At 47.7% G+C, this 27,171-nt stretch overlaps 1 protein-coding gene across 6 annotated transcripts in view; it reads right to left on the minus strand.

Annotated features, from left to right (window-relative positions):
- HDAC4 (histone deacetylase 4) overlaps positions 1-27,171 on the minus strand; it is a 182,438-nt gene that overhangs the window by 86,170 nt on the left and 69,097 nt on the right. For all 6 annotated transcript variants that reach the window (XM_054277583.1, XM_054277580.1, XM_054277581.1 and 3 more), the window contains exon 3: positions 23,510-23,581. In XM_054277583.1, coding sequence (XP_054133558.1) covers positions 23,510-23,581 — 72 coding nt within the window. The remainder of the gene's footprint in view (positions 1-23,509; positions 23,582-27,171) is intronic.

Below are 27,171 nucleotides of genomic sequence, written 5' to 3' on the forward strand. Positions count from 1 at the left end.
AAGGATGGAGCAATCCTGGCCTGGATCAAGAGCAGCACCATGAAATTCACACCATTCCCTTAGGGGGGAACCAGGGACTACAGGAATTCAGGGATCAACAAGTTTTCCACCAGGCTGTGCTCACGTCAACTGTGGGGAGAGCACGAGAGTATGGTCAGTGGGGTCCTCATCCAGCAAAGGATGGAGCAACCAGGGTCTGGATCGAGAGCAGCACCATGAAACTCACACCATTCCCTTAGGGGTAACTACAGGAATTCAGGGATCAGTAAGTTTTCCACTAGGCAGCAGCTCCTACAAACCCATGTGTTTGTGACACGCAAAGAACATCGTGTGTGACCCATCCATGCCTCCCAAACACACACACAGCTCTGTTCCACTCATCCAGCACCACTGGAAATGAGGAGGATAAAGCGTAATCTGAGACTTCACAGAAAGGATTAATGCTGACTTGTCATGGATGAACTGATGGACTGCCATGCTCAGGAACATGAGGCTCTCCCTTTAAGAAACTCATGCAAAAACCACCATGTGTTGTTGTATAATAAATCCCAAACTGGTTTGGCTTGAGAGGAACCTCAAAGCCCCTGCAGTGCCACCCCTGTCATGGCAGGGACACCTTCCACTGTCCCAGGCTGCTCCAAGCCCCATCCAGCCTGGCCTCGGGCACTGCCAGGGATCCAGGGGCAGCCACAGCTGCTCTGGGCACCCTGTGCCAGGGCCTGCCCACCCTCACAGGGAACAATTCCTCATTCCCAATATCCCATCCAGCCCTGCCCTCTGGCAGTGACAAGCCACGACCCCCCCTTTGCAATAACTGAACACAGCTTGTTTCTCCTAAAAAAAAATAAATTACTGCCACTCCATGAATGACTAAAAATCTTCTGAATTCCACCTGAGTGACAGTTCTGCCTTTCACGGGTATTCTGTATTAGCAACATTTGCTCATTCTCTCTCTCTCTCTCTCTCTCTCTCTCTCTGTCTCCGGGGCAATCCCTCAATAACTCTGCTGAAAGCTTTGAATTGAACATCATTTACAGGATAACAAAGGCTAATCCCTCAGAAACACTGAGCTTCAGCAAAACTGGAAAATAAAGGTGGGTTTGTTTTTTTTCTCCATATCCTCTGTCAGGACATTAATTTTATCCATCCCAAGGAGAGCGTTTTCATAGGGTTTTTCTTCTCAAATATTCTCATGGAGCAGAGGTGCAGGAGCATGTTCACCCCTCCCTGCACCCAGCTCAGCCAGGGAGAAGGAGGAGGAGGAGACTCTTTTTTTTGATGGAAACATTTTCGGCAAAAGGTCACATTACTGGAAGTGCTGCTATTTTTCAACCCACAAGCTCTTCCCTCCACTTCCCTATTGTTTTCCTTCCTGTGGCCTTTTCTGTGCTCCCCTCTCTCCCAAGCAGGACCACCGCGAGATTCCTTGCCATGGATTGATTCCCAAGCCACAGGCAGGGATTTTCGGGAGAGCAGCACATTCAGACCCAGAGATAAGCACTCAAACTCACCTTGACACTGTGTTTAAGGTCTCTGGGGAGACCTCAGAACTCCTTCCAGGGCCTAAAGGGGCTCCAGGGGAGTTGGAGAGAGACTGGGGACAAGGAATGGAGGGGCAGGACAGGGGGAAATGGTTTTTAACTGAGAGAGAGCGTAGATAGATGGGATATTGGGAATTAGGAATTGTTCCCTGGGAGGGTGGGGAGGGGCTGGGATGGAATTCCCAGAGCAGCTGTGGCTGCCCCTGGATCCCTGGAAATGTCCAAGGCCAGGCTGGACATTGGGGCTTGGAGCCACCTGGGACTGTGGAAGGTGTCCCTGCCCATGGGGGACTGGATGGGCTTTGAGTCCCCCCAAGCCAAACCATTCTGGGATCCCACGTATTCCCCTTGTCCTGTCCCTCCATGCCTTGTCCCCAGTCCCTCCCCAGCTCACCTGGAGCCCCTTCAGGCACTGGAAGGGGCTCTGAGCTCTCCCTGAGCCTTCTCCTCTCCAGGCTGAACACCCCCAACCCTCCCAAGCATGCAAAACTCAACCCAGTTCCAGGCAGAAGGAACACCCTATCACTTGTGACTGTGCCTTGAGATCCATTCCTCCTACTTTACTCCCCAAAAAAAGAGCCTTAAATCGCCATTCCCTGCTGGAAAACAATCCTAAGAAAACCTGCCCAGTCTCCCATTTCCCATGCAATGGGAGTCCTGCCCCCACAGCTGCAAGGATGAGGACCACAATTCCCATTCAGGGCTGCGGCAGAGGCTGCGTCATCCCTGACTCTCGGCTATTTCAGGCTCCAAAATTCCCCTCTTTGCCGCTGACCCCAGAGCCCTGGCGAGCCCCAGCCAGCCCTCCCTGCTCAATGAACACAGCCCCACAACAAAAACCTGCCTGTGCTGCACCAGTGTTTGATGGGACACTCGAAAATTGCTTTTCTAGGCCCTGCCTCCAGAAGGCACGAGCACAATCGGAGCCGTGACGCGAGCCAAGGCACAAAGACGACATTCAGGGCTGCCATGAGAAATGCCAAAGCCATGAATTAGGAGACAAGATGCTGATTATGAATAACAAACTATCTCACGGTCTCTCCCTGCTTTTATTTCTTCCCTGTAGGAACAGAAAACCATCAATCTTTAAATTTCTTTTTATCCCCCCCCACCCTCGGCATATAAGGAATTATTTTTTCCTGTGGTCAAGTTAGCCTGATTTTAATTCCATGGTCGTGTTACGATGATTTTTATACTAAGTTAGAACCATTCTGCTGGTGTTTCCCTTCCCAAATAAATAAAACATGGCTGTACATCAAAGCCTGCTTGCATGCTGCACGTTAATTAAGACCTAAAGCACTTCAGTCCCCCTCAGTTGCTGGTGGAGAGTGGAAATTTGACATCTCTCAGCTCGTCCATACACATTGAGAGGAAAAACCCAAAACACAGAGAAATGAAGTGACAATATCTGACCTGAAAGCAAAGTGAACTTTCTACAAAAAGTATTTAATAATGGAATCACAGGATGGATTGGCTTGGCAGGAGCCCTAAAGTCATCCCATGCCACCCCCTGCCATGGGTAGGGACACCTTCCACTATCCCAGGCTGCTCCAGCCTGGCCTTGGGCACTGCCAGGGATCCAGGGGCAGCCACAGCTGCTCTGGGAATTCCATCCCAGCCCCTGCCCACCCTGCCAGGGAACAATTCCCAATTCCCAATATCCCATCCATCCCTGCCCTCTGGCAGTGGGAGCCATTCCCTGTGTGCTGTCCCTCCATGCCTTGTCCCCAGTCCCTCTGCAGCTCTCCTGGAGCCCCTTTAGGGACTCTGAGCTCTCCCTGGAGCCTTCTCCTCTCCAGGTGAGCACCCCCAGCTCTCCCAGCCTGGCTCCACTGGAAAAATTAAAAACATTTCACATAAAGACATTACATTTCACATAAGGCATTATCAGGGGACTTTGTTTGCGTAGATTCTCCCACACTTCAAAATGGAAAATACCTTCTCCATAAGTCCCAAGTGCTTTGGAAGGGATTAGGGGAAGGTGACACTCTAAACCTGTGAATACACTTTTCAATAAAACTAACAGTAATAATTGAATTTTCTTCTCCTTTTCTGTTGCAGCATTTTCATGCTGGTCTTTAAAGGATGGAAATACAGGTTTGCATCCTGCAAGCACATTAAAATTTTAAATCAAAAATTCAGTACGGGATGCACCAAACGAATATTTAAATTCAAACTCTGTTTCAGCATAACCTTTACTTAAGGTTAATTTAAAAAATATTCACAGAATCCCAGAACCACAGAGGGGTTTTGTTGGAAGAGACCTTAAAGACCATTACATCCCAGCCCCCTGCCATGGGCAGGGACACTTTCCACTACACACAAAACTGAAGGATTTTTATATCAAATGCTGTGGCCAAAATTGCTCTTTCTTTTTTTTTTTTCCCTTGATCTTATACTTTTTTTTTAATTAAATTTAAGCAGCACAGAAAACTGCCTCTCACATTTGAAATCCAACATCACCTTCAAAGGGAAAGTGCAGGAAATGCTTTCCCTGAGCTCTCCCTCCCTGCGGCACAGAGCGAGTCCTGCTGAACACAAACAGCTCCTTCCCAGCTCCTCTTTCTGCAACAATTCCCTTTGGAGAAGGGAAAGAAATCCCATCAACCTCCCCAAACCTGCTGCAAAACTTCTTCCCAGCTCCTCTTTCTGCAACAATTCCCTTTGGAGAAGGGAAAGAGATCCCATCAACCTCCCCAAACCTGCTGCAAAACCCTAGTGAATGAGAGTCTGCTCAAAGCTGGAGGAAGAAATCAGGACACATCCCACCTGCCCATGGCAGAGAAAGCCTGGGAGATTCCCAAAATCCCAAGAAAAGGGCATTCCAACCTCTTCTAGTGACTCTCCAGTGCCTGATGCCCTCCCAAATCACTGCCCTCCAGGAATGAGATGTTCCTGGTGGTTGACACTCCCCAGCCACGGCTTTCCAGAGCCCATGGACTCAGCTTCTCCCTCTCTCCCATCCTTTCCAAGCCGGGGCTTTATTCCCAGCTAATGAGTTTGCTTTTTAATTACTGCTGTGCCAGCCGTGCCCTCGGGCCAGGGTCTGCCAAGAGCAGCACGTCAGCCTTTGGGCACCCACAAAAAGAAAACACAAAGCCAGAGGATGTGCTCAGGATCCCAAACTCTTGGCTGATGCCATCAGATCATCCCCATCCTGCTGAACCACCCAGCAGGATGCTGAGGAAGTGTGAGCATGGATCTCCCCCTCTCAGCATTATTTCCAGCTCTTTCATCCCCAGGGAAAAGCAAAAAAATCCTGTGTTTATTCCCTGACTTTATTCCTCAGGGCTGTCCTCACTGTCCAGCAACAGTTTTGGATTTTTAAATAATTGCCTGTGTTTTGAAAGACATTTAAACACCAAGTTGCTGCAGCAGGAATGCCTTGGGCATATGGGGAGCGTGACGCCAGCTCTGAATCCTCAAATGCCGTTCCTATAACCCATCACCCCAGTTTTCCTCCAGAACCAGCCTGGAAAGGGAGGTGAACAGCAATTGCTGCCTCTGAGCACAGCCAAGGGAGCACTTGAGGTGGTTCATTCTGGCAGGAAGATGTGTGCCAGTCGAGCATCACTGGATTATTGTGAATTAAATCCATTCCCCCCTCCCAGCTGCGGCTGGAGCGCTGCGATCCCCTCTGACCCAGGGATCCTTTTCCAGCAGGGCTCCCCCTTCCCAAATTGCTAAAATCCCCCCGAAACACAGCGAGATGGTGAGATCAGAGCTATAAATAGCACTGAGCTGCTGCAGTATCTGACTGCAGTGCTGGATAAAAGCAGTGGATTTTGTGGGGAAGCGGAACGAAGCCGTGGCACAGCACCCTCAGAGCTGGCTCCATCTCCACACATCCCACCTAGAAGGAGAAATTAATAGGAGAGGGGGGAACAACACGTTACCAGCTTCACTCAATTCTGCATTTTTATCCTCTAGACAAGACTGTGCCAAGCTGGAGTGGAGGAACCCCAAACTTGTCCAAGAGCAGGTCAGGGCAGGGCAGCTCCAGGACACCAACATCCCACCGAGCATCACGCGGGGGCAGGATCAGGGCACAGTCCTGCCCCTCCGTGGATCCACACCAAATTAAAGAACTATCACAGATTTATGGAATGGCCTGGGTTGGAAGGAGCCTTAAAGATCATCTGGCTCCAAACCCCTGGTGGGTGGGACAGCAGGAGGAAACAGTTCCTTCTGTTTCACTCAATTCTTACCTCTGTTATCCCACTTCCAAGGACCAGAATGCGAGGGAGGATATTCTGGGCTGGAATTAGCCAACAAGCTCGAGCACCACAGCCCAGCTGGGCCAAAGGCAGGTCGGCACCCTGGCAATTTTGGGACAGCCCAGGTGGGTGCTGCAGAGGCAGCCTGGATCCTGTCTGGGAGCACAAGCTGGGAGTAAACAGCAGCAGAGGTTTCCTACGAGCTCCACGCACGCTGCAGCTCGGCGAGGGCTGGAGTCACTCCCTGCTCAGGGAATATTTCCTGCTCTGTGAATGGGAACTGAAATTAATCATCCCATCAGCCATGGAAACACGTCGTGAGGCAGCACTCCGCAGGCAACAGATGGAGCTTTAAATGTCACTCACTCATTCATTGCGAGGAAACTTCTCCCTGATTACTATCGAGACCTGCAGACAGAAACAGGGTGCAGAGATTCTGCATTTCTACATATCCAGCTCTCCTGAGCCTAATTCCTGCCCTGAACAGACCTCATCAGCATTTATTAGGAACGTACACAGAAATTTTATTCGTGACGATAAGGATGCCAAAACTTGAAGAGCAGACCACTTCTCCTACTGGCTCCATCTTAGATTTAAAGCATTAAAAAATGTCTTTTCACTTGAAGAAAAAGAAAACCCACCAAGCTACATTCACAAAAGACAGAAAACAACATTTTCCAGGAACATTTTCCAGTGTTTGCAAGGAATCCCAGAATGGCTTGGCCTAGAATGGATGTCACTCCAACCCCTCTCGCCTCAGAGCAGGACATCAGAGTTTGGAAAATTATAAACTCCCATGGATAAATATCCAGGGGTATTTCCTTGATGAGAACATGGGGAGTTCAAGGCCAGCACCAAAGCCTTGATGGCACAGGCGTCTCCAACACAGATGTCTCCAGCAGATGAGCCTGTGCAGGACAGAGCAGCTCCAAAGGGAGACACTCCAGTTTCTCCACCTCCTCTTCAACCATTATCCCACTTTATCTCCTTGCTGGTTTCATCAGTGACATCTCTAACAAATGAGTGTCTTGGATAGAGCCAGAGCTTTTTGTGAAATTAAAGATAATGGAATGAAAGGAGTCAGCTTGGACTATTTCTCATTTCAAACTTCACACAATTGTGGGAAACCTTTCCTGGCGGTTTCCTTGCATGGAGTGGATAAGCAAAACCCACTTGAGTTTCCATTGAAAAAGATCCTCATCTAAATAAATAATAAATAATAAAACAGGAAACAACAAAAATAAATGTGTAGCTCTTCTTAAAAGGCTCAGGAAGCTGTGGCTGCCCCTGGATCCCTGGAAGTGTCCAAGGGCAGGCTGGACAGGGCTTGGAGCCACCTGGATAGTGGAAAGTGTCCCTGCCCATGACAGGGGGTGGGACTGGATGATGTTTAAAGCTCCTTCCAACTTAAATCATTCCAGTATTCTGTGATTCCTGGGAATGTAATTTCACCTGCCTCTTTGCTCCAGGCATTACCCAGCAATTGAACCTCTTTGATCCATCTGTCTTGCTTTCAGAACAGGAAACTTCTCTCCTCAGCAGATCCCCAGGACAAAATGCAGAGTTGGAGGAAGCCCAGCTGCACTTCTGTAGAGACAAACCCACATGGATTTCTCACATGCTTCTCTCTAATCTCACTCTGAGCTTCCTTCAAGGGAAAATGACACTTTGGAGAAGAGAATTAAACATGGAAGAGATGGAACGGGAGCCAGAAAGTCTCATTCTGAGATTACACATTAAAAACTTCCCATGAGAAAAAAAAAAAAATCCACCTGGGACACCTCCTACCATCCCAGGTGGCTCCAAGTCTCAATGTCCAGCCCGGCCTTGGGCACTGCCAGGGATCCAGGAGCAGCCACAGCTGCTCTGGGCACCCTGTGCCAGGGCCTGCCCACCCTCACAGGGAACAATTCCTAATTCCCAATATCCCATCCATCCCTGCCCTCCCTCAGCCTTAGGCCACTACCCTTTGCCAAAAGAGAAGGTGAAACAAAATTCTGAGGAATTTTCCTGCCCCACTGTATTTCAAACAGCAAATAAATGGCTCTTACTGGCAGGAGAGTGAGTTCATTTGTGTCACCAGCCAAGGACTCCCAGCTGTCCAACAAGCCCCAAAATGTGCAACGCCATCTCCTTCATCATGACAAAAATAAAGCAGCAAAAGGAGCAGCTAAACAGCAAATTGTAATAGATATGCTGTTCCACAGCTTTTGAAAACTCACGGATAGCTCAAAGGCTGCAGTTTCAAGTAGAAATCCAGACCATGGTGGAAGAGAAGCCCATCCAAATGGGCAAGAAGCCCACAGCTTCCTGTAGACCCCTCTGGATGGGTTTTACTTCCAAATAATGGATTTAGTCAGGTACCAGCTGTGTTAGGACCAGGATCATGCTTGTTGTCCATTCAATACAATGAAGATGCACGTTAAAATACAGGAAAAAAAGCCTTTTAAGAGAGTGTCAAACACAGGCAGCTTCCTAGAGAAATTCAAGTAACTTCAACCCATTCAAACCCCTGGACAGCACAGGGAAATGGCTTTTAGGAAAAGGTGTTTTTCCTAAAACACCTTTTTATTTTGGCAGAACAGGCAGGGGTTGCCCTACTTGGATGCACACACCAAAACACACGCCTGGGCTAAGATTTCTCTTAAAAAACAGGACATTTTCCATTTTTTTCCCCTCAAGACCTAGCAGCTGAACTGAACACATGAAAACCCAGAAAGCTGCTCCCCAAATCCTAAAGGATGAGGGCAGATGTGCACTGCACTCTGTGACGGTGTTCACAGGGGTTTTTGGATGAGGGAGGAGATGAGGATCTGACTCCATGTTTCAGAAGGCTTGATTTATTATTTTATGATATATATTACATTAAAACTATACCAAAAGCATAGAAGAAAAGGTTTCATCAGAAGGCTAGCTAAGAATGGAATAGCAAAGAGTAATAACAAAAGCTTCTGTCTCAGAGTCCGAGCCAGCTGACTGTGATTGGCCATTAATTAGAAACAACTCTATGAGACCAATCACAGATGCACCTGTTGCATTTCACAGCAGCAGATAATCAATGTTTGCATTTTGTTCCTGAGGCCTCACAGCTTCTCAGGAGGAAAAATCCTAAGGAAAGGATTTTTCATAAAGTATGTCTGCAACAGTCACACACAGGCAGCTTCCTAGAGAAATTCAAGTAACCTCATCCCATTCAAACCCCTGGGCAGCACAGGGAAATGGCACCAAAACACCTTTTTATTCTGGCAGAACAGGCAGGGATTACCCTATCAGGATGCACACACCTGGGCTAAGATTTCTCTTAAAAAACAGAAATTTTCCATTGTTTTCCCCCCAAGACCCAGCAGATGAGCTGAACCCATGAAAACCCAGAAAGCTGCTCCCCAGATCCTAAAGGACGAGGGCAGAGGTTCCCTGCACTCCCCATGGCACCAGGATTCCCCACGTCACGGATGGCTCTGCTCAGAGTGAGCTTTCCCTTGGCATTTATCCCCAAACCACTGACACCAGGTGGCCTCTCAGACACGGCACAAAACCTCAGTGCTGCTTCTGCTGAAAACCTGCCCAGCCTGTGGCATTTTCCTTCCAGGTGCTGCTCCCCAAACAGAGCCAGAGCCACGCAGGGATCAGCCTGAAGATGAGTTTTAACACAACAACGCACCAGGTTAAACCCAGGTATGGTTGAGAAGAGTTTTGGATATTTCTCACAAGGAATCTCACTGGGATTCTCCATCTCCACCCTGCTCTGCTGAGAGCCCACCTGCAGAGCTGCCTCCAGCTCTGGAACCCCCAGCACAAGAAGGATGTGAAGCTGCTGGAACAAGCCCAGAGGGTGCCAAAGGATGGAGCCAGGCTGGGAGAGCTGGGCGTGTTCACCTGGAGAGGAGAAGGCTCCAGAGAGACCCCTGAGCCCCTTCCAGAGCTGGAGAGGGACTGGGGACAAGGCATGGAGGGACAGGACACCGGGAATCGCTCCCAGTGCCAGAGGGCAGGGATGGATGACATTCCTGGCAGGGTGGGCAGGCCCTGGCATTGCCCAGAGCAGCTGTGGCTGCCCCTGGATCCCTGGCAGTGCCCAAGGCCAGGCTGGATGGGGCTTGGAGCAGCCTGGGACAGTGGAAGTGGGGTGACACTCATGAGCTTTAAGGTTCTTTCCAACCCAAACCATTGTGTGATTCTGTGATTCTCTAAATGCTGTTTTTCAGCTCAATTTAAACTTGCCTTCCTAAGGAACAAACACCTCCATGAATGAACACAGAGAGCAGCTTAATTTTGTCCCTGGGAGCTTCTACACTGAAACCTCACACTTCTTTTATGAAAAGCTCTGAGCTGGGTGGTCTCCTGCTGAGCATGGTGAGCAGCTTCCCACACCACAACACACCTACACTGCATCTACTACAGCCCCAGCAAGAGGGGAGCGAGTCCTCCCTCGGAAATCCTGATAAAGTCTGGATTATCTTGCTTAAAAATGCAACTTCAGCTGCAAAACTTGGACCTAATACAGGGTTTAGGGATTCTGGCAAATTAAATGGTGGCTGCCTCTTTCAGTGGGAGGCTACAACTCTGCTCCAGCTACGTTCAGGCACCAAACTTCCCTGCCAAGGAGTCGACTGCAGCCTGATCCTTCCACAAAAAGAAACAGGATGCTGTGAGAAGCCCGAAGGTGAGAGACATAAAATATCTGTGTAAGGATGGAGCTCCTGTACGTACCCAAAATAACAGTGAGTCACTTTTCAGAGCACTGGGAGAAGATAAAAGGCTCGGGGAAGGAGCTGAAGAGGGTTCAGGGATTCAGCTGAGTGAGACTTGGGAGGACACCAGGGACAAAAGGCACTTGGGAAGTTGGAGAAAGAGATGAAAAGGACATCCAGGCAGCAGCTGAGGAACAGCTGCAGGAGGCAGGCTGAAGAGGAAGGCTTTTAAAAGCAAATCCGAGGAGGTTAGATTGATTCAGTGAGAGAGAGAAGGCACTGGCTTATCTGCTGCCTCCCTGAAGCACTCCACACCCTGGGTATTAGCAATAAATGATGGAAATGGGACATCCAGGTTTGCTTCAGCACTCCTGGCCAAAACACTGTGCAAAGAAGCTCCAAAGAATACAGATAATCACTGCCAGAACCTTCTGTAGGTAAAACTTCTGCTTGACACACAGCTAATCCCTTCTCCACTGAGCAAACCACACCTTGCATTAACTGTGTTTGATTTTCAGGGCACTTTAATGAAGCTCTGCACTCTGCAGGGTCATCCCTCAGATTTAAGAGCCCATTCCTCCAAAAGACTACAGAAACAAGTCATTCTTCCAGGGAAAGCCAGACCAGCTGAAATATTTAAATGTGATTTTTTTTTTTAGGATTTCACTTGTCTCTCTGTGATATTTTAGAATTCCACTTACCCATATTTAAATTTTTTGCACTTCTACTTATTTATAAATGAAATTTTTATGACTTGCACTTGCCTAGATGGGATTTTTTAGAGGGAGTTTTCACCATGAGTGAAAACACTGCCCAGAGCAGCTGCCCCATCCCTGGAAGTGTCCCAAGGTTGGATGGGGCTTGTCCTTGCACTAGCCCAGGTTGCTGTATCCATATTTTCTACATGAATCCCAGACTATGCATCTCCCAATGTTCCAGAAGCCCACAGGACATGGTGCCTATGAAAGCCCCTCTGCCTCCCCAGCTGATCAACCCAAGGAGCCAACACAGGGAACAGCATTTCCAAAAATGCCATTATTACCATTTTTTTGCATATGGAAAGGTCTTGCAAAGAGATGGATTCCTGCACACGGCTGTGTCAGACCACCCCTCTCAACAAGGGAGATAAAGGAGCCAAACTCCAAACACATTCAATCCTGCATCAGTGCTTCCAGCCCAAAATAAAGCTGCCTTCAATCACCACAGCCTAATCCTCCCCTGATTCCTCCTGTTTCCATTCCCATGTTTCCACTTCACAGCTGATTTGCCTCAAGTCTGCTTCTCCCGGGGCAGCAGCCTTGAACCGAGCCCTGCCTTGGCAGGGACCGTGAGACAGCCCCAGCTCCTGGCCACGGATCCCAAGCCCTGGAGATTTCCTAAGGACCTCACTGTCCCTGCATGAGGTCCTCGAGGTCCAGAGGTGATGCTTGAAAAATGAGGGAGCTGTCCAAGCTGCAGGAGCTGGACACCGAGGGGCTGGAGCGTGTCCATGGAAGGGAACGGAGCTGGAAAGGGAATGGAGCCCCAGGAGGGGCTGAGGGAGCTGGGCAGGGGCTCAGCCTGGAGCAAAGGAGGCTCAGGGGGCCCTTGTGGCTCTGCACAGCTCCTGCCAGGAGGGGACAGCCAGGGGGGTTGGGGAGCAGACCAGAGGAGGAATCAGGAGAGCTTTCTTCCCTGAAATGGTGGCCAGGCTTTGGAATGGAGCCACCACCCCTGGAAGTGTTCAAAAGCCGTGTGGATGTGGCACTTGGGGACATGATTTAGTGGTGGCAGTGCTGGGGGACCAGGTGGACTCAGAAGGTCTTTACCTGAAGTTTTAGTGGTTCCACCATTCTGTCCTGTGTGAGGATGGATCCATGAGACACCAACAGAAAGGAAGCTGGGGAAATTTTCAGAGGAGAATAACACAGGCCACAAGGCACTAAGACACTCACATCAGCAGAGGCAGTTTCAGATAATAACTTGTTTTACAGCTCCAACAGAACCAGACAAACCCAAGCAAACCAAGCCCCAAGGAGGAAGAAACAAGAGGCTGAAGCTCATTACAGTCACTTTGATCACCAGCGTGTTTTTAGAGGATGCAAAATTCACTCCTGACCTTACCCAAACTTTGACTTCCCCGTACGATCATCACTCTGTCAGAAATGCCATCTCGGTATTTTTAGGTGACAGTACATTTGTTTGTACTGTACATTTCTGCTGAGAAAACTTGTTATGTTTTGTAGGTCACTTGGTTTTACCATCTGCCTTGATTTCTGCTCAAGGAAAGTGTTGTTTCTGAAATCCTCAGTGCTGCACACGAACTGGGAGACGTCGGAACCAGCAGCAGCTTGGTTTTGTATCATCCCAGTGGAAACACAGTGGAAATGTGTAATTAGTTTAAAGCAAGCATCCACTTAGAAGAAAAAGGAAATATTTCTCAGGAAACAAATCAACAGCTGTGGGTTATTACTTCCTGGATAATGGGAAAAGGGTCAGCAAAAGCTTGGGGTGGTCAGTGGGAAGCCATTCCCCCTTGTCCTGTCATTCAGTGTCCTTGTGAAAAATCCCTCTCCAGCAGGCCCAAAAGTTTGGAAATATTCTACAATGACCTTAACAAAAAATAAAAAAGACATGAAGCTTATTAGTAAATGAAACCTGAGGTGGGAGAGATCCTTCACTGCAAGGCCTCTCCTCCCATCTCGGATGCCTGAAGGAGCTTTACCACACTGACAGTGACAAAGTAAAGCACTGTGACAACTAGCTGATCCTTGGGAAGGCAAACACAAAAATTATTCAGTCAGGTCTTGGAATTCTCCAGCGGATTTGTCCTTGTTTTGACCATAATCTCACAAGTGATGCCAGCAGCAAACCCATCTGGCACGTGTAAGACTAAATATCTGCTGCTCGTGGAGATCAGCCGCTCAAAATTAGCATTTCTGCCGAGATCTGGTTTGCAGTGGCTTAAAGAATAAACAAATTCAGCTTCCTGTAAAATGCTGCACTCCTTCAGACTGCTTTGCCCAAGGAGTCTGGATTTGTTGACAGGTAAAGGAGATCCTGGAGTGATGTGCTGCAAAGAATCATGGAATGGTTTGGGTTGGAAAGGAAACCTGTCCTTAATACTTGCCATACCCACCCAGAGATGCAGAGCTCAGGATTTCAGATGTAAAGCAGCATTTGGGTAGAAACCAGCATAATATTTAATTCCAAGGTGTAAATAGCACCCTGAATTATGTAACAGCTCCTCAGAAGCTGAAATTCTCATCCTGTGGGATAAAGAGTAAAGTGTATTCTAAACTGCACAAAAGCCTCATATCCACCATGCTCCAGCACTGTCTCAAACCCTAGCTAAAGCTGCTTTGAAAGGCCTACAATTTGTCTTAATATTATGGTGATTTTAAAATCACCTGTAATTTTCACTTGTCTGTCACCTCATGCACCTCACTGAAAAAGTCATTTTTCTCTTGTGGGACAGAACTGTGCTGTAGCTCCTGCACCAGCACCCTGACCAGCAGCAGGAACTTTGTTAGAACACACAGCCAAATCTCTGCATTGAAGCCAAATGATTTCCAAATAACACTGAAGAAATAATGAAACTAAAACACAAAGGAGGAGCATACAGGCAACGTGGAAAAGTATACACTGTTAAGCCTTTTGGCAAAAGTCCATGAATATTTGAGTAGTTGAGTATTTACAAGCTGCAGGAACTTGGTGGGGCTCGGTGATGCACAGAGACAAGCTGCCAAGTAACTGCATTTTCTACTTCTCTGCTGCAAGGAGCCTCTTCCAACCCAGCAAACAGCAGCATCACTCCAAAGCTCCCCCTCTGTGCCCAGGAACACAATTTCTGCTGGAACTAAAGAGAAAACAGAGATTATCCCACAAATATGGGGGGTTTGGGATATGAGCAAACCCCACATTATTGAGCCTGACAGTGAAAAGCTGGCACCTGTGAGGGAGTGTTTGGGAAAGGGAGGGGGGAATGGGGTCTTGAATGACTGAAATCCCCTTCAGGGTGGATTAATGCACGTGTTCCTGTTGCATACAGGTAGAGATATAAAACAAAGGCCTTATAAAATATGGTTTAGGCCCTGTTACTCTAGCTAAGCTAGCACTTAGCTTGCAACTTTAATGTGAAAAATCATAAGAATGAAAGCAGTTAGCACAACAAGCTATTCTGGTAAGAAAACTGTTTGCACCTGTAATAAACAAGAAATGTGTCCCATGGGAATCAGTGAACAAAATATAGGAACTACGCAAAAAATAGAGAGATTTGACTGACACACACCCTGGCCATTTACAGACCAACATACTGAGTGTCAGTGCATTGTCAGCCAGGTAGGTCTAACACAGTGCCTGCTGATATTTCCTATAAGTATCAGCTTTGTGAATAAAGAATTGGCTTTTCTGCATGAAGAAAGTGAGAATGAATGAATGGATGAAGAAAATGAGAATGAAGAAGCTGCTTTACTGCAGCATGTTCCCAAACCAAGAGGAAGAGGAGTATTCCTGGTGGCTCCCCAATGCCCTGCTGGACAGACAGAGGTGGAGCAGCTCCTCAGGGACACGCTGCACGTCTGGCTGCACAGGGAAGCAGATGAAGTTTCCTGGCTGCTCACCCAGGACACCTGATACTCGTGTCAACACAGCCAGCACCTTCCCTGTGTCACTCCCATCCCTGATCAGCCTTGGGACACGGCCAGGTCGTGTGTCCAGAGCCCAAACAGAAGTCAAACCTTTCCCTGCCCTGCCATCCTGGAAAGGGAACTCCAGAGAATTCTAGAATTTCCTTCTCTGCAATTTTAAGGATTACTCCACGCCAGCGTGGGGTCACCAAGGTAAAGCCCTCAAGGTCCCAAAAGGGATTTCTTTTTATTTTAGATCTATTTACTAATTTTTTAGTACCAGCCTTTCCTTCTGCCTTTTCCACAGTGTTATCTCCTAACCCAATGGGCTATGAACTCCTGAGGCTTTAGAGACTTTGTTACAGGGATGGGGGAGAGGGATCTGAGTTTTGTTTAGCACTAATTCAAGACATGATAAATCCCTGGGACAGGGATTATACAAGCATAATACAAATATATATACATATATAAGTATATACAAATCCCTGTATCAGGGATTTACATGGAACGTGAAAGGAATTTTATTTTTTCCATCTATAAAAAAGTTTGAAACAGGGTAGGGTGTGGTTAGGGGTATTTTTTTGATAATATTCCAGTTTTACTTTGGTAGCACAATATTTGCTTGAAGGTCAGACCTGGTGTTTCCCAGCAGGAAAAGCTGGCAGCTTTTCACACCCCGCAGACTATCAAAGGCAGGACAGGGAGACAAGGAGCCATTCCCTCTGGAGCATCTGAGCTGGCTTTGAAGCCCAGAACACGATTTGTGAGGTTAAATGCACTCACACACACACACAGCTCCACTGGAGTGGCAGCCTGGACACCATGGCCTGGCTGAGGGACTGGGACAGAGCTGGGAGCTGCTCCCAGGACCCTGATCCCACTACAATGCCATAAAGCAGAAAGAAGGGCAGGGATGGATGGGATATTGGGGAGAGAATATTCCCTGGGAGGGTGGGGAGGGGCTGGGATGGAATTCCCAGAGAAGCTGTGGCTGCCCCTGGATCCCTGGAAGTGTCCAAGGCCTGGTTGGATTTTGGGGCTTGGAGCAGCCTGGGATAGAGGAAGGTGTCCCTGCTCATGGCAGGGGTGGGATGGGGTGAGCTTTGAGATCTCTCCCAACCCAAAGGCTCCTGGGATGCTGTGATTCCTGAGCCCTGCTGGATGCTGTGATTCCTGAGGCCTGCAGGGATCCATCCACTCAGAGTGCTGCTGGATGCTGTGACTCCTGAGGCCTGCAGGGATCTACTCAGAGTGCTGCTGGATGTTGTGATTCCTGAGCCCTGCTGGATGCTGTGACTCCTGAGGCCTGCAGGGATCCATCCACTCAGTGTGCTGCTGGATGCTGTGACTCCTCAGTCCTGCTGGATGCTGTGATTCTGAGCTCTTCAGGGATCCACTCTGTGTGCTGCTGGAGCCCAGGGCTCCTCCAGCCACCTTGGTGAGGGGAACCTGCCCGAGGGCTGCAGCACAGTGTGTGAAGGGAATTCTTGCAGCACACTGTGTGAAAGGAACTCCAGTCTCTCTCTGAGCTGAGTTTTACCAGCAAAACTCTGCTGCTCAGCTCAGCAGAACCCCTCTGCTGCACCCTAATGCCCCTAAGTGACAGGCACAGCAGCTCCCAGCGTTGCTGGGCACGGGCAGGAGCTGGCTGCCCTCCGTCTGCCCCTCCGTGCGTCACAAACACCTTCCCAAAGCTGCTGCTGAGCCCAGGGCTCCTCCCAGCCCCTCCTGCCAGCAGGGAACAAACAGAAATCCCCACTTTCCTGCTCAGAAAGGGAGGGACAAAACTCTACCCATGACTGGCCAGATCCGTGTCATCCCAGTCCCAGCACTCCCTGGCAAACACCTCCAACTCTGCCCCATCCATATTTCTAAAAATACACCATTCCTCTGTTTTTTGAAAAAAAATTGTAGCAATTTACTTAATCTGAGGAACAATGTGCACACAGGGGGCAGGTGAGTGTCCTCAGTGAAAATAAAAAGCTTCCCATATGTCACTTAAGCAAGACAACTCAGGATCTTCATCAATATCATTAGAGTGTGACTGGCTACAAGCAGGATTATAAATGGAACAAAAAAGGCAAGTTTTGACTTAAATTTGCCAGCAGGGAACAAACAGAAATCCCCTCTGCTTGTCAGAGGAGGGGCTCAGAAAGGGAGGGACAGACAAACTCCACCTGTGCCTGGCCAGATCTGTGTCATCCCAGTCCCAGCAGTCCCTGGGCAAACACCTCCAACTCTGCCCCATCCATATTTCTAAAAATACACCATTCCTCTGTTTTTTGAAAAAAAATTGTAGCAATTTACTTAATCTGAGGAACAATGTGCACACAGGTGGTAAGTGACTGTCCCCAGTGAAAATAAAAAACTTCCCATATAGTACAACTCAGGATCTTCAAGAGCTTCATTAACATCATTAGAGTGTGACTGGCTACAAGCAGGATTATAAACGGATCCCAAAAGGCAAGTTTTGACTTAAATTTCACTGGTCATTCAGTGTAACTTAGAGAAGTCCTACAGTAACTTGGGAGTTCTTCTCCCCAATGGAAAAGATCACTGCATTTCATCAGAAACTTTTTTCAAAAATTCAATGTACACAATTCACTGGCAAGAACTATCAGAGCTTTAAAAAGTACCCAGGAAAAGTATCATGAAAACGTGCAGTAGATTTATTCTGCATATTACAACTGCAGTTCCAAATCAGTGATTCCAAAGCCTTTCATTAGATCATAAAAAAACTTCAGGCCAGCTTATAATGAAATCCTAATCAAATATGAATGAATCATCTGATATGACACAATTCCTTGAATGAGAAACAGATGGAAAAGTAGTGATGATTAAGTGGTTTAGATCACAAGATATTAGTTAAGCCAAAGGAGGAGATATTTAATCACAGAACCATGGAATGGTTTGGGTTGGAAGGGACCTTAAATCCCATCCAATTCCACCCCCTGCCATGGTTAGGGACACCTTCCACTATCCCAGGCTGCTCCAATTCCATCCAACCTGGCCTTGGACACTTCCAGGGAGGAGAATCCAACAAGGAAAGGTCTCTTTAATAAACCATCAGCAATTCCCCAGGGAAGTATCTACAGACTGCTGCTGTATTTTAGGCATCGCTGCACAAAACATTCACCTGATATTCCCTCCACTGCCTGAAGAAAAAAGCAGAGCCAAATATAGCCCTGAAAATCAATATCCACTGGGGAAGAGCCTCCAGGATCGTGATAAACGCGTGTCATGCTGGAAGAGGAATTCCTAAAATCTTGGGAGCGCAGGTGGCTGCTCTTTCCCCTCCAGCAATAAACCAGCCCGGTTAATTTTGGCAGAAAGCTCCCTGGGGAGCTCTGCAGTGCAGGGCACAGCCATGGAAAGGGCAGGCAGCAAAAGGAAAGCCAGCCCCTGGGAATAATGGAGCTGTCCATCCTCATCCTGCAGCCAGGGCTGGCACCATCTGTGTGGGGAAGCTGATGGGAAAGAGGAGCACAGCTTCACTGCAAACCCAGGATGAGCCTTACCTCCAAAAAGTGAAGGGACTGGGAATGAAATCAAAGCAAAACAACAGAGATTCCACCCCAATTACCCCTCTGAGGCTGCAAGCCCAGGTAAAGCACCCAGGCTGCAAACACACACAGCCTCCAAGATCCCCGCTGAGGCACATGGAATTTTTTCCCCAAGGAAGGCCTCAATCCATGATCTATTTCCATGAAACATTTATCACTTTTCATTCAGCACACAGTACTGTTATTTTTAGCAAAGCCAGAGGCAATGGGAACAAATTCCTGGATAACCATTCAAGGGAGCCCTTCCATGTCCTGCCATCTCCTCCTTCCCTAAGCTTTCTTCACAAAGTTCTAGCATTCAAAGGCTCTTCCCTTCATCACCTGCTTTTATATCAATCAAAAGCACAAAACAACCTTTCCCATGGGTAGGGAATCGGTAAGAATTCTTATTTTTGAAAGTAACACTTGGAGAAGAGTCAGGACTAAGGGAATCCAGCGAATTCCAGAGCTGATCGGTGTGAATTAATGAACCAAGCAAGGTGAGGGCAGAAGAAAGAAAAACCAGCAAGTTGGGGCTTGCAGCAGAGCAAACTTTCCTGCCTTTCATCCAGGAAACCAGTGCTGCATTCAAGAGCTTCACATTTAAGTGCTGCTTTCAGCTGTTGAAAGAGGGATAATCATTTATAATTCATGCCAGCTCTTCCAATTGATAACCATTTCCTTATGGGTAAGAAAGGAGACAGATAAATCATGACAGATAAATACGTTTTCTGAGACAAAAGACAACAAAGCAGAGATGAGGAGCTGTGGGCTCCTGCTCTTCCCAACCCACAGGGATCAGGATATTCACATGCTGGGCTCCAGCATCAGGGCAGCTCAGGACTGCCCATCCCTGGAAGTTCCAGGTTGGACAGGGCTAGGAGCAACCTGGGATAGTGGAAGGTGTCCTTGCCCATGGGACAAGATGGGTTTTAAGGTGCTTTCCAACCCAAACAAGTCTGTGGTTCTCTGGCTCCCAGCTTGGCTAGAGGAGGGGTTTAATTCCATGTGGAATATGGATGCTGAAGATAAGACAGAGGTGGCCAAAAAACTCATCCCTCTTCCATACAGCCCTGCACATGCACAAAGTGCTAAAGCAGAGATAGAAGGACATTAAATTATCCCATGGCCAACAGAACAGGAGTCTGGAGACAGCATTAATCCAGAAAAGAGGTTCTGAAGCTTGAACTTCCCTGCTCCTCTGCTCTAGATGTGGCAGCTCCCTCCCCTCTCCTGCATAAATCACCCCAAATTTACTGACTGCAAAGGGTTTCTCATAGCACAACAATCCAGCAAATCCTCTGTGGAAATGGGGGAGCTGGCTGAAAGGCTGTCAGGGCTCTCCTTGCTGGGGAATGGCTCTGGAGCTTTCCTCCAGCAGGTGAAACACTCCTGTGATTGTCACTGCACGGGTCATGGTTTGGCCATTTAGCTCAGGGCTGGAAAATAAAGACAAATACTAATAAATCATAAGTACTGCAGGAAATAGAACCTTGAGCTGATTTTAAGTCTTTAAGCTACAGTTTCTGTGCTACCTGGGAATCATGGAATGGTCTGGGTGGGAAGGGGCTGAAAGCCATCCCCTGCCATGGGCAGGGACACCTCCCACTGTCCCAGGCTGTTCCCAGCCTGGCCTTGGACACTTCCAGGGGTCCATATTATAGATCAGGATATTTTTAAGACTAAAGGAAAGCCTTTCTGAGGAGTAGCTACTTCTGGGGCACTACAAAACCTCACATTATTCCCTCACAGACAGAGATTAATCTCTGACTGCAAAACCAAGGGACAATATTAGTCCAGAGGCTCCCACAAACCATTTATTCCTGCATACATCAACATTATTATTTTTGTGAATGACTGTGGAAGTGAGAGTGAATAACTAGATCTAGCATGGAGAAAAAGCAGCAGGGAGCTGAAATCTCCCACTTAATGCTCTGTGTTGGAAGGGACCTCATCCCTTTCCAGCTCCTTTCCAAAGGCAGGGACACCTTCCACTGTCCCAGGGAATGTCCCAAGCCCCATCCAACCTGGCCCTGGGCACTTCCAGGGATCCAGGGGCTGCCACAGCTTCCCTGGGAAATCTGTACCAGGGCCTCACCAGGCTCTGATTATTTAAAAGAGAATTAAGGGAAGCAGGGTTGCTCAATAAAGTTAATTTATTCCTTTTCCTGCCCCAGGCCAAAGGCTCAGTGATCCTCAGGAGTCTGAGGCAGAGCAGGCAGAGCTCTCCAAGGATGATTTTTGCACTCCAGAGCAGGGGGTGGGCTGGGGGGGCTTGGTCTCCTTGCACCTCTGTGAGCACCTCAGAAATTCAAAGCACCAATTACAGGTGATATGTCTGTGAAAAGAGAAAATGCTTCCCTTCATCCAATTACTCCTTCATTTATACAGAAAAGAAGATAGAAATAATGTTCACTGCTGATGACTGAACTCAGTTCTATTCACGCAAATTCACTCCTAAAAACCATTTCATAAAATTGCTGTAAACATTTCTTGGTTTGGAGTTGAAATGCTCTGCATTTCAGGGAGGATTTTTAGAACTTTCTCACCATTTCACATCAGAGAAAAACAACTAACAAGGGTCAAACCTCTCCTTCACTTGGTTCGTGGTGAAGAGAAAAACATTTTGGTTTCCTACGAGCACACCGCAGTGATTTTATCTGAAATAGAAACCCAGCATAAAAGCTCATCGACCACTCAAGTTTATTCAACCTTACCCTGACCAGGGCAAGAGAATGTTTTAAACAAAATACCCCAAGACACAATCAAGCAGTTTTATTTTCCCTTCTGCTGTTTTTAACGCCATTATTTCAGTCGTGCCTGAGCCTTGGAACACCACCCGGCAATCCCACACACAACTTGTTTTTCCAGAGCAATGCTTGGTGCTACTTCTCCTTTCTTCCCTCAGAAAGATCTGCAGCAAACTCCTGAAGGGAAGAATGATAAAAGCCAGATATGGCAATCCCAGAATGGGCTCAGGGATCTTCAAGGTCATTCCATTCCACCCCTGCCATGGCAGGGACACCTTCCACTGTCCCAGGCTGCTCCAAGCCCATCCAACCTGGCCTTGAACATTTCCAGGGCTCCAGGGGCAGCCACAGCTGCTCTGGGAATTCCATCCCAGCCCTTCCCAGGGAACAATTCCCAATTTCCAATATCTCATCCAGCCCTGCCCTCTGGCAGTGGGAGCCATTCCCTGTGCCCTGTCCCTCCATCCCTTGTCCCCAGTCCCTCTCCAGCTCTCCTGGAGCCCCTTTAGGGACTCTGAGCTCTCCCTGGAGCCTTCTCCTCTCCAGGTGAGCACCCCCAGCTCTCCCAGCCTGAATTCCATTCCCACAGCTCAGTTACTGGAGAACCATTTGCCAAAGAGGCGCTGCCCCATCTCTCATCCCACCCACTCCACACCAGCACAGCTCCCCAGGGATGTCTGCCTCATTGCTCTCCCAAAAGCACAGAGGTGAGTTATTAAAAACACTCAAAATGGAGTCCAAACAGCAAGAACTCCCTAAATCCTGCTTGGTTCCATCAAACAGCCTCATTCCACCTGGGGAACAGCAGCCAGGACAGACTCTCCCATCAAGTTCCCCAAGCCCTCAACCAGCACCAGCCTTTGGCCTGAAACACCACCAAAGGAAACATTAAACTTAACCAGCAAACAAAATCACCCCCAAAATAAAGGGATGGAAGATTCAAACCCATCCCCTCCAGAATGCTGGCCCATGATGCACAGAGCCACAAAACCCAGCCTGGCTCACCACTGAGGTGCACAGTAAAACCTGTAAGTTGACCTGGGCCAGCACAGTGACTTGAAAATGAGAATCCCTCGGAGGGTTAGGGAAACAGAACCTCCCTTACCTGACAGACACGTTTGGGAGCACACAGAGGGGAGAGGGATTTCTCAGCATCCAAAGCCAAATGCCCGTGCCTGGTAAACAACCATCTCTTCCTTTTTTCCCCCCAGTGCAACAACTCTACCCCCTTGAAGGTTTCCTTCTCCAAACAGGCATTCAAGTCCACAAAAATCTAGGTTAGGTCACAGCCCACTTTTGTTCTCCCCCTCCCAGTGTACAGAAGTTGTTTTGAATAAACTTCGTTTACATCTTTCCAACTGGCATTACCAGAAGTGCTCAGATCTTCTGCAGGATCTCATCCTTAACAGAAAAGGGCCTGAGGGCATTTTGGAAGGCAGCAGAGAAGGGAAAGTTGGGGGTTTGGAAGATCTGAGCTGCTCCCTGCAAGAGTAGATAATGTTTGCTATATCCTATCACCCCTGGTAAAAATATCTGCTTGTACAAGGGAGAGAGAGAAGGGGGAAACAGAAAAGCCAGCAGCAGATTGTTCCCCTCAGAATTCCACGTACTGGGAGCAGAACTTTGCTTTCCATCACTTGTAGAGCTGCAACCCTGAGCTCCAAGAGCTCTCCCAGCTGGGCAGGGAGCAGGCAGGATGAGGAGCAGGAGGACAAGCCCCAGGAGAGGCCGTGGCAGGATCATTAGGAGAGGCAGAACAGCAAACAGCCCAGAGCCCAGCGTGACACGCTTTGATCAGCCCGGCCTTGGCTCCCTGCTCCTTCTCCCTAATGAGAGCACCAGCTCCAAAAGCTCCCTCTGGGCTGGGAAGGGACTCCTTCAGATGCTGCTTTGTTCTCCTCTCCCTTCTAGGGCAAACCAAGCATCTCCCACCAGGCTGGGCTCTCCTCAGCCCCCTGCAAGACTCCCAGGGCTGCTGTGCTCCATTCCCAAATCCCACTCTCCCAGCCTGGGAAAGCAGAGGTGTGCAAGTCCTAACAGACTCTGTTCCAGCACTCTGCATTTGCATTCTGCTCTCCTACTCACAAGGCAGAGCTGCAGAGCCTTTTCCTGCACCCCCCCAGAACAGGAATGAGCTTTAATAGGAGGTTTTTTTCCTTACCAGAGCTGGGCATGTGGTTCACTCGAGGTGGATTCAACAGCTCCACTGGCTGGTCTCTGCCAGAAAGCCCATCTGGAAAGAGGAGGGAAAAAGAAAATAAAATCACATCAACACTTTGGGTAGCTGAGCTATTTTTAGCCATTCCAAGCAGAAGAAAAGAAAAAATCAGCAACCAATTATCGATGCAGAGCAGAAACACAAGGAATCAATGGAAATGAGAACATTCCCAGCAGAAAATAAAGAAGACTCTATCCCAAATTCCACTCAGGGCTTCCTAGTCTTTAAGTGCACAAGTGGTGTTGATCCCAGGCTGAGGAAATAGGCATGTCAGCTCCCAGACCTTACCAGAGAGAACTGTGCCTCCTTCCTTGCTGGGGGAACTGAGCTAAGACGCACGCAGCCCCACGGAGCAAAGTTGAGGAATGGCTGGAATATGCCAGGGAGATGTTAAGGAAAACTGACAAATCACTGCAGGAGATTAAAATGCAGAGACATGCATAACAAGCCCCATTTTGCATAAGTTTAGATTTCAGAAAGGCATTAAAAACATACTTTGTAAATGAGATGCACAAATCCATCTTGCTGAAGCAGTTCCCTATTTAAAATATTTCCAAGATTGTATCTTGCATCCAGGTAGAGTTAAACAGAACAACCAGTGTTGGAGACTGCCACACCTGAGTTTCTAGTCACCCATTCCCCTCCCAGAAAAGCCAAAGCAAAAAAATGCTAAATTATGTTTTCAGTGTAATTACGAACCCTGGGACACAGAAAATTTATCTCAAACCTATTTGTTCCACCTTTGCCAGTCTGTCTCACTTTTCCCCTCCAACCCCTTTCTGTGCTGCAGCTCTGATAGGATCAAGCCAAACCCTGTCTGGAGACATCAAAGAAGCCACCCCATCTCTCTCAGGCAAAGGACAGTGCTACAAAAATGTTAATATTTGTTTTCTTCTCCCTGCTTTCTCTGTTTTTCTGGGGACTTCTCCATGTCTTGCCTGGGTTCACCTCCAGTGACCATACCCAGACAGAAGGGGAAGAGCAAAACATCACTATTTAAAATACAATCAAGCCATCAGGCACTCCAGGGACAGTGGAGAGCACAGCCCAGGAAAATTCCCAGTTTTCCTGGGGAGCAGAGCATTCTCAGCTTCTCTGCTGGGCAGTTTCAGATAAAGATGCTCCTTCATGGGAGAAGAACCCATGGAGACAAAACAGAGCCCTGTAGCAGCACCCAGGTGCTCTGTGAAACAAATCCAGGTCAATTTGGGGGATTTTTAAGACTTGTTTAATGGTAAGAAATAAAGTACATTCATTTTTACACTCATTAAAAAAAACTCCCATACCCATAAACCAATCTTTGTTTCAAAATGAGGATTAGATTAATCACAGCAGAACATTCAGGAACATCTTTTAAAGCACTGACACCTGAAACACTTGAAGCGAAACCAAGCTATCCAAGACACCAAGGTTCTGTCTTTGCTGTGCAAATAACACTCCATAAAATAAAATAAAATGAAATAAAATAAATTAAAATGAAATGAAATGAAATGAAATGAAATAAAATAAAATAAAATAAATAAAAATAAAATAAAATAAAATAAATAAAAAATAAAAATAAAGTTCTAAATCTCTGGAGTCCTGCCTCGGCACAAGGATGTGGAGCTGCTGGAGCACTTGCAGTCAGAATTTGACTCTCCTCACAAACCACAAACCCTGGTTTGAGTACTGAGACAGCCCAGACAAGCTACAAAATATTCCCCAGCTCTCAGCTGGCCAAATTAGTGCTGAGCTACTAAACAGATTTGGCAAGGAACCATCCTCTCCAATTGGTTCTCTGTGAATCAGTCTGATGATTTCCCCAAAACTCTGCCACAAAGTGCTCTGTCCACGGAGCCTGGAGGGAAGCAGACACCAGCCTGGCTGATTCATGGCTCGAGTCAGGGAACATTTTGTGTAGCTTCGTTTCCAGATAGGCATTTGTTGTCATTAATTAACAAGATGAAGCCATAATTCATTGATGGAAACTTGAACACTTTGGTTTTTATCTTAATCTGTTCCAAAGAGTTAAGTTACTCAGAAAATATAGCCAGGACAGGTTTGGAAGTAGCTGAGTTTGCAGGTTTTAAAGAAGTTGAAAATAGTAAAACAAGGGGAAAATATTTATAAGTTCAGTGCAGAATAAACCAGAAACATGAGAGATAAAAACCCTCAGAAAAGATGAAGCAGCAGAACCAGAGAATTGTCAAGATTGGAAAAGACCTCTGAGACCATCCAGGGCAAAACCAAACCAGATGAAGACTGGGAAATACAACTTCTCCCCTTAAAAAAGACGAGAAATGAAGAGAAATGGAAGGCTGAAACATTCAGTGAGGATTTAGAGAAACTGCAAGCAGCCTGACTATAATTAACTCTGATGAGCTTTAAAATGCAGGGCAGAACTGGGAACGAAGAGGTTATTTAAATAGTTTTCCATTTATTCAGATCTTTCAACCTGATGCAAATCACCCTGGCCTACCTGAATTCCTGGAGCATAGCAATGAGCAACTAAAAATTATCTTTAAAGGACACCCAGAGTAGAGGAGAAGTTCTACAGAGGTGTAGAAGTAAAACTTTAGGAGAGACAGGGAGAAAGGCAGGAGCAAGAGGCAGAGAAAATCAGCATTACTGACTCAGATTTGTCCCTTTGGAGCTTGAAATGCAGAATTAAAACTAAAAAAAAAAAAAAGATGGGGGATGCAGTGATAAAGGAGTAAATCGTCCCTGCTGTGATAATGACAGAAAAAAGTGCAACTACAAATGGGAAACACCTGGCCAAGCAAGGGCAGGAGGAGGAAAAGCCAAAGGAATGTCCAAAACCAAGCACTCTGCATTCGGTGAGGATGCAGAGGATCCCAGTTCCCTCCTGGATGTGCCACCAGGGGCACGTGCAAGGTGACATGGCAGCCTCGGTGGCCACAGCTTTAGCTTCAACACCTGAACATGAAATGTGGGCAACCAAGGGGAAACCTCAGAGAGAAAATTTTTAAAAATGAGACAGAGGGGCTGCAGAACTTATCTTTGCCAGCATCAGCCTGTTCTCCACGGAGGGAAGACAACAGAGTGGCCCAGAGATTTTCCTCAGGATGAGCAGTTTTCTGTGAGTTTGAGACCACTCCACCAACTTCTGTTTCCTTTGCTCATAAACATTCTGGACAGCACCTCACTGCACAGCAGCAACCAGGGAATTTACTCAGAGGGTGGGCAGGCCCTGGCACAGGGTGCCCAGAGCGGCTGTGGCTGCCCCTGGATCCCTGGCAGTGCCCAAGCCAGGCTGGATGGGCTTGGAGCAGCCTGGGACAGTGGCAGGGGGTGGAACAGGGTGAGCTTTGAGGTCCCAAATCATTGTAGGATTCTACAAGCCAGCACAAGCCTCGTCCCTTTCCACCAGGCTGCAGCACACAGGAGCTCCTGGCTGGTCCTGGCAGTGCCCAGCAGCTCTGAGCTGTCTCCATTACACGTGTCAGCCCACAGCAATTCCATGAATCTCCTCCAGGCACAGGGACGTGGGGTTTCTTTCCCCTCTGCTCTCAGTACCCACAGTACGCCAGGCTATAAAAAGCAGCCTGCATGTTGTACCCGAGCTGGGCTGGGGGGAAGGACAATGTGCAAACAGGATTTCTCTG

This window comes from Melozone crissalis, unplaced genomic scaffold (assembly GCF_028551555.1).
Source record: "Melozone crissalis strain CALT ecotype California unplaced genomic scaffold, PUWL_Pcris_2 ptg000023l_1, whole genome shotgun sequence".
NCBI classification, from domain to species: Eukaryota; Metazoa; Chordata; class Aves; order Passeriformes; family Passerellidae; genus Melozone; species Melozone crissalis.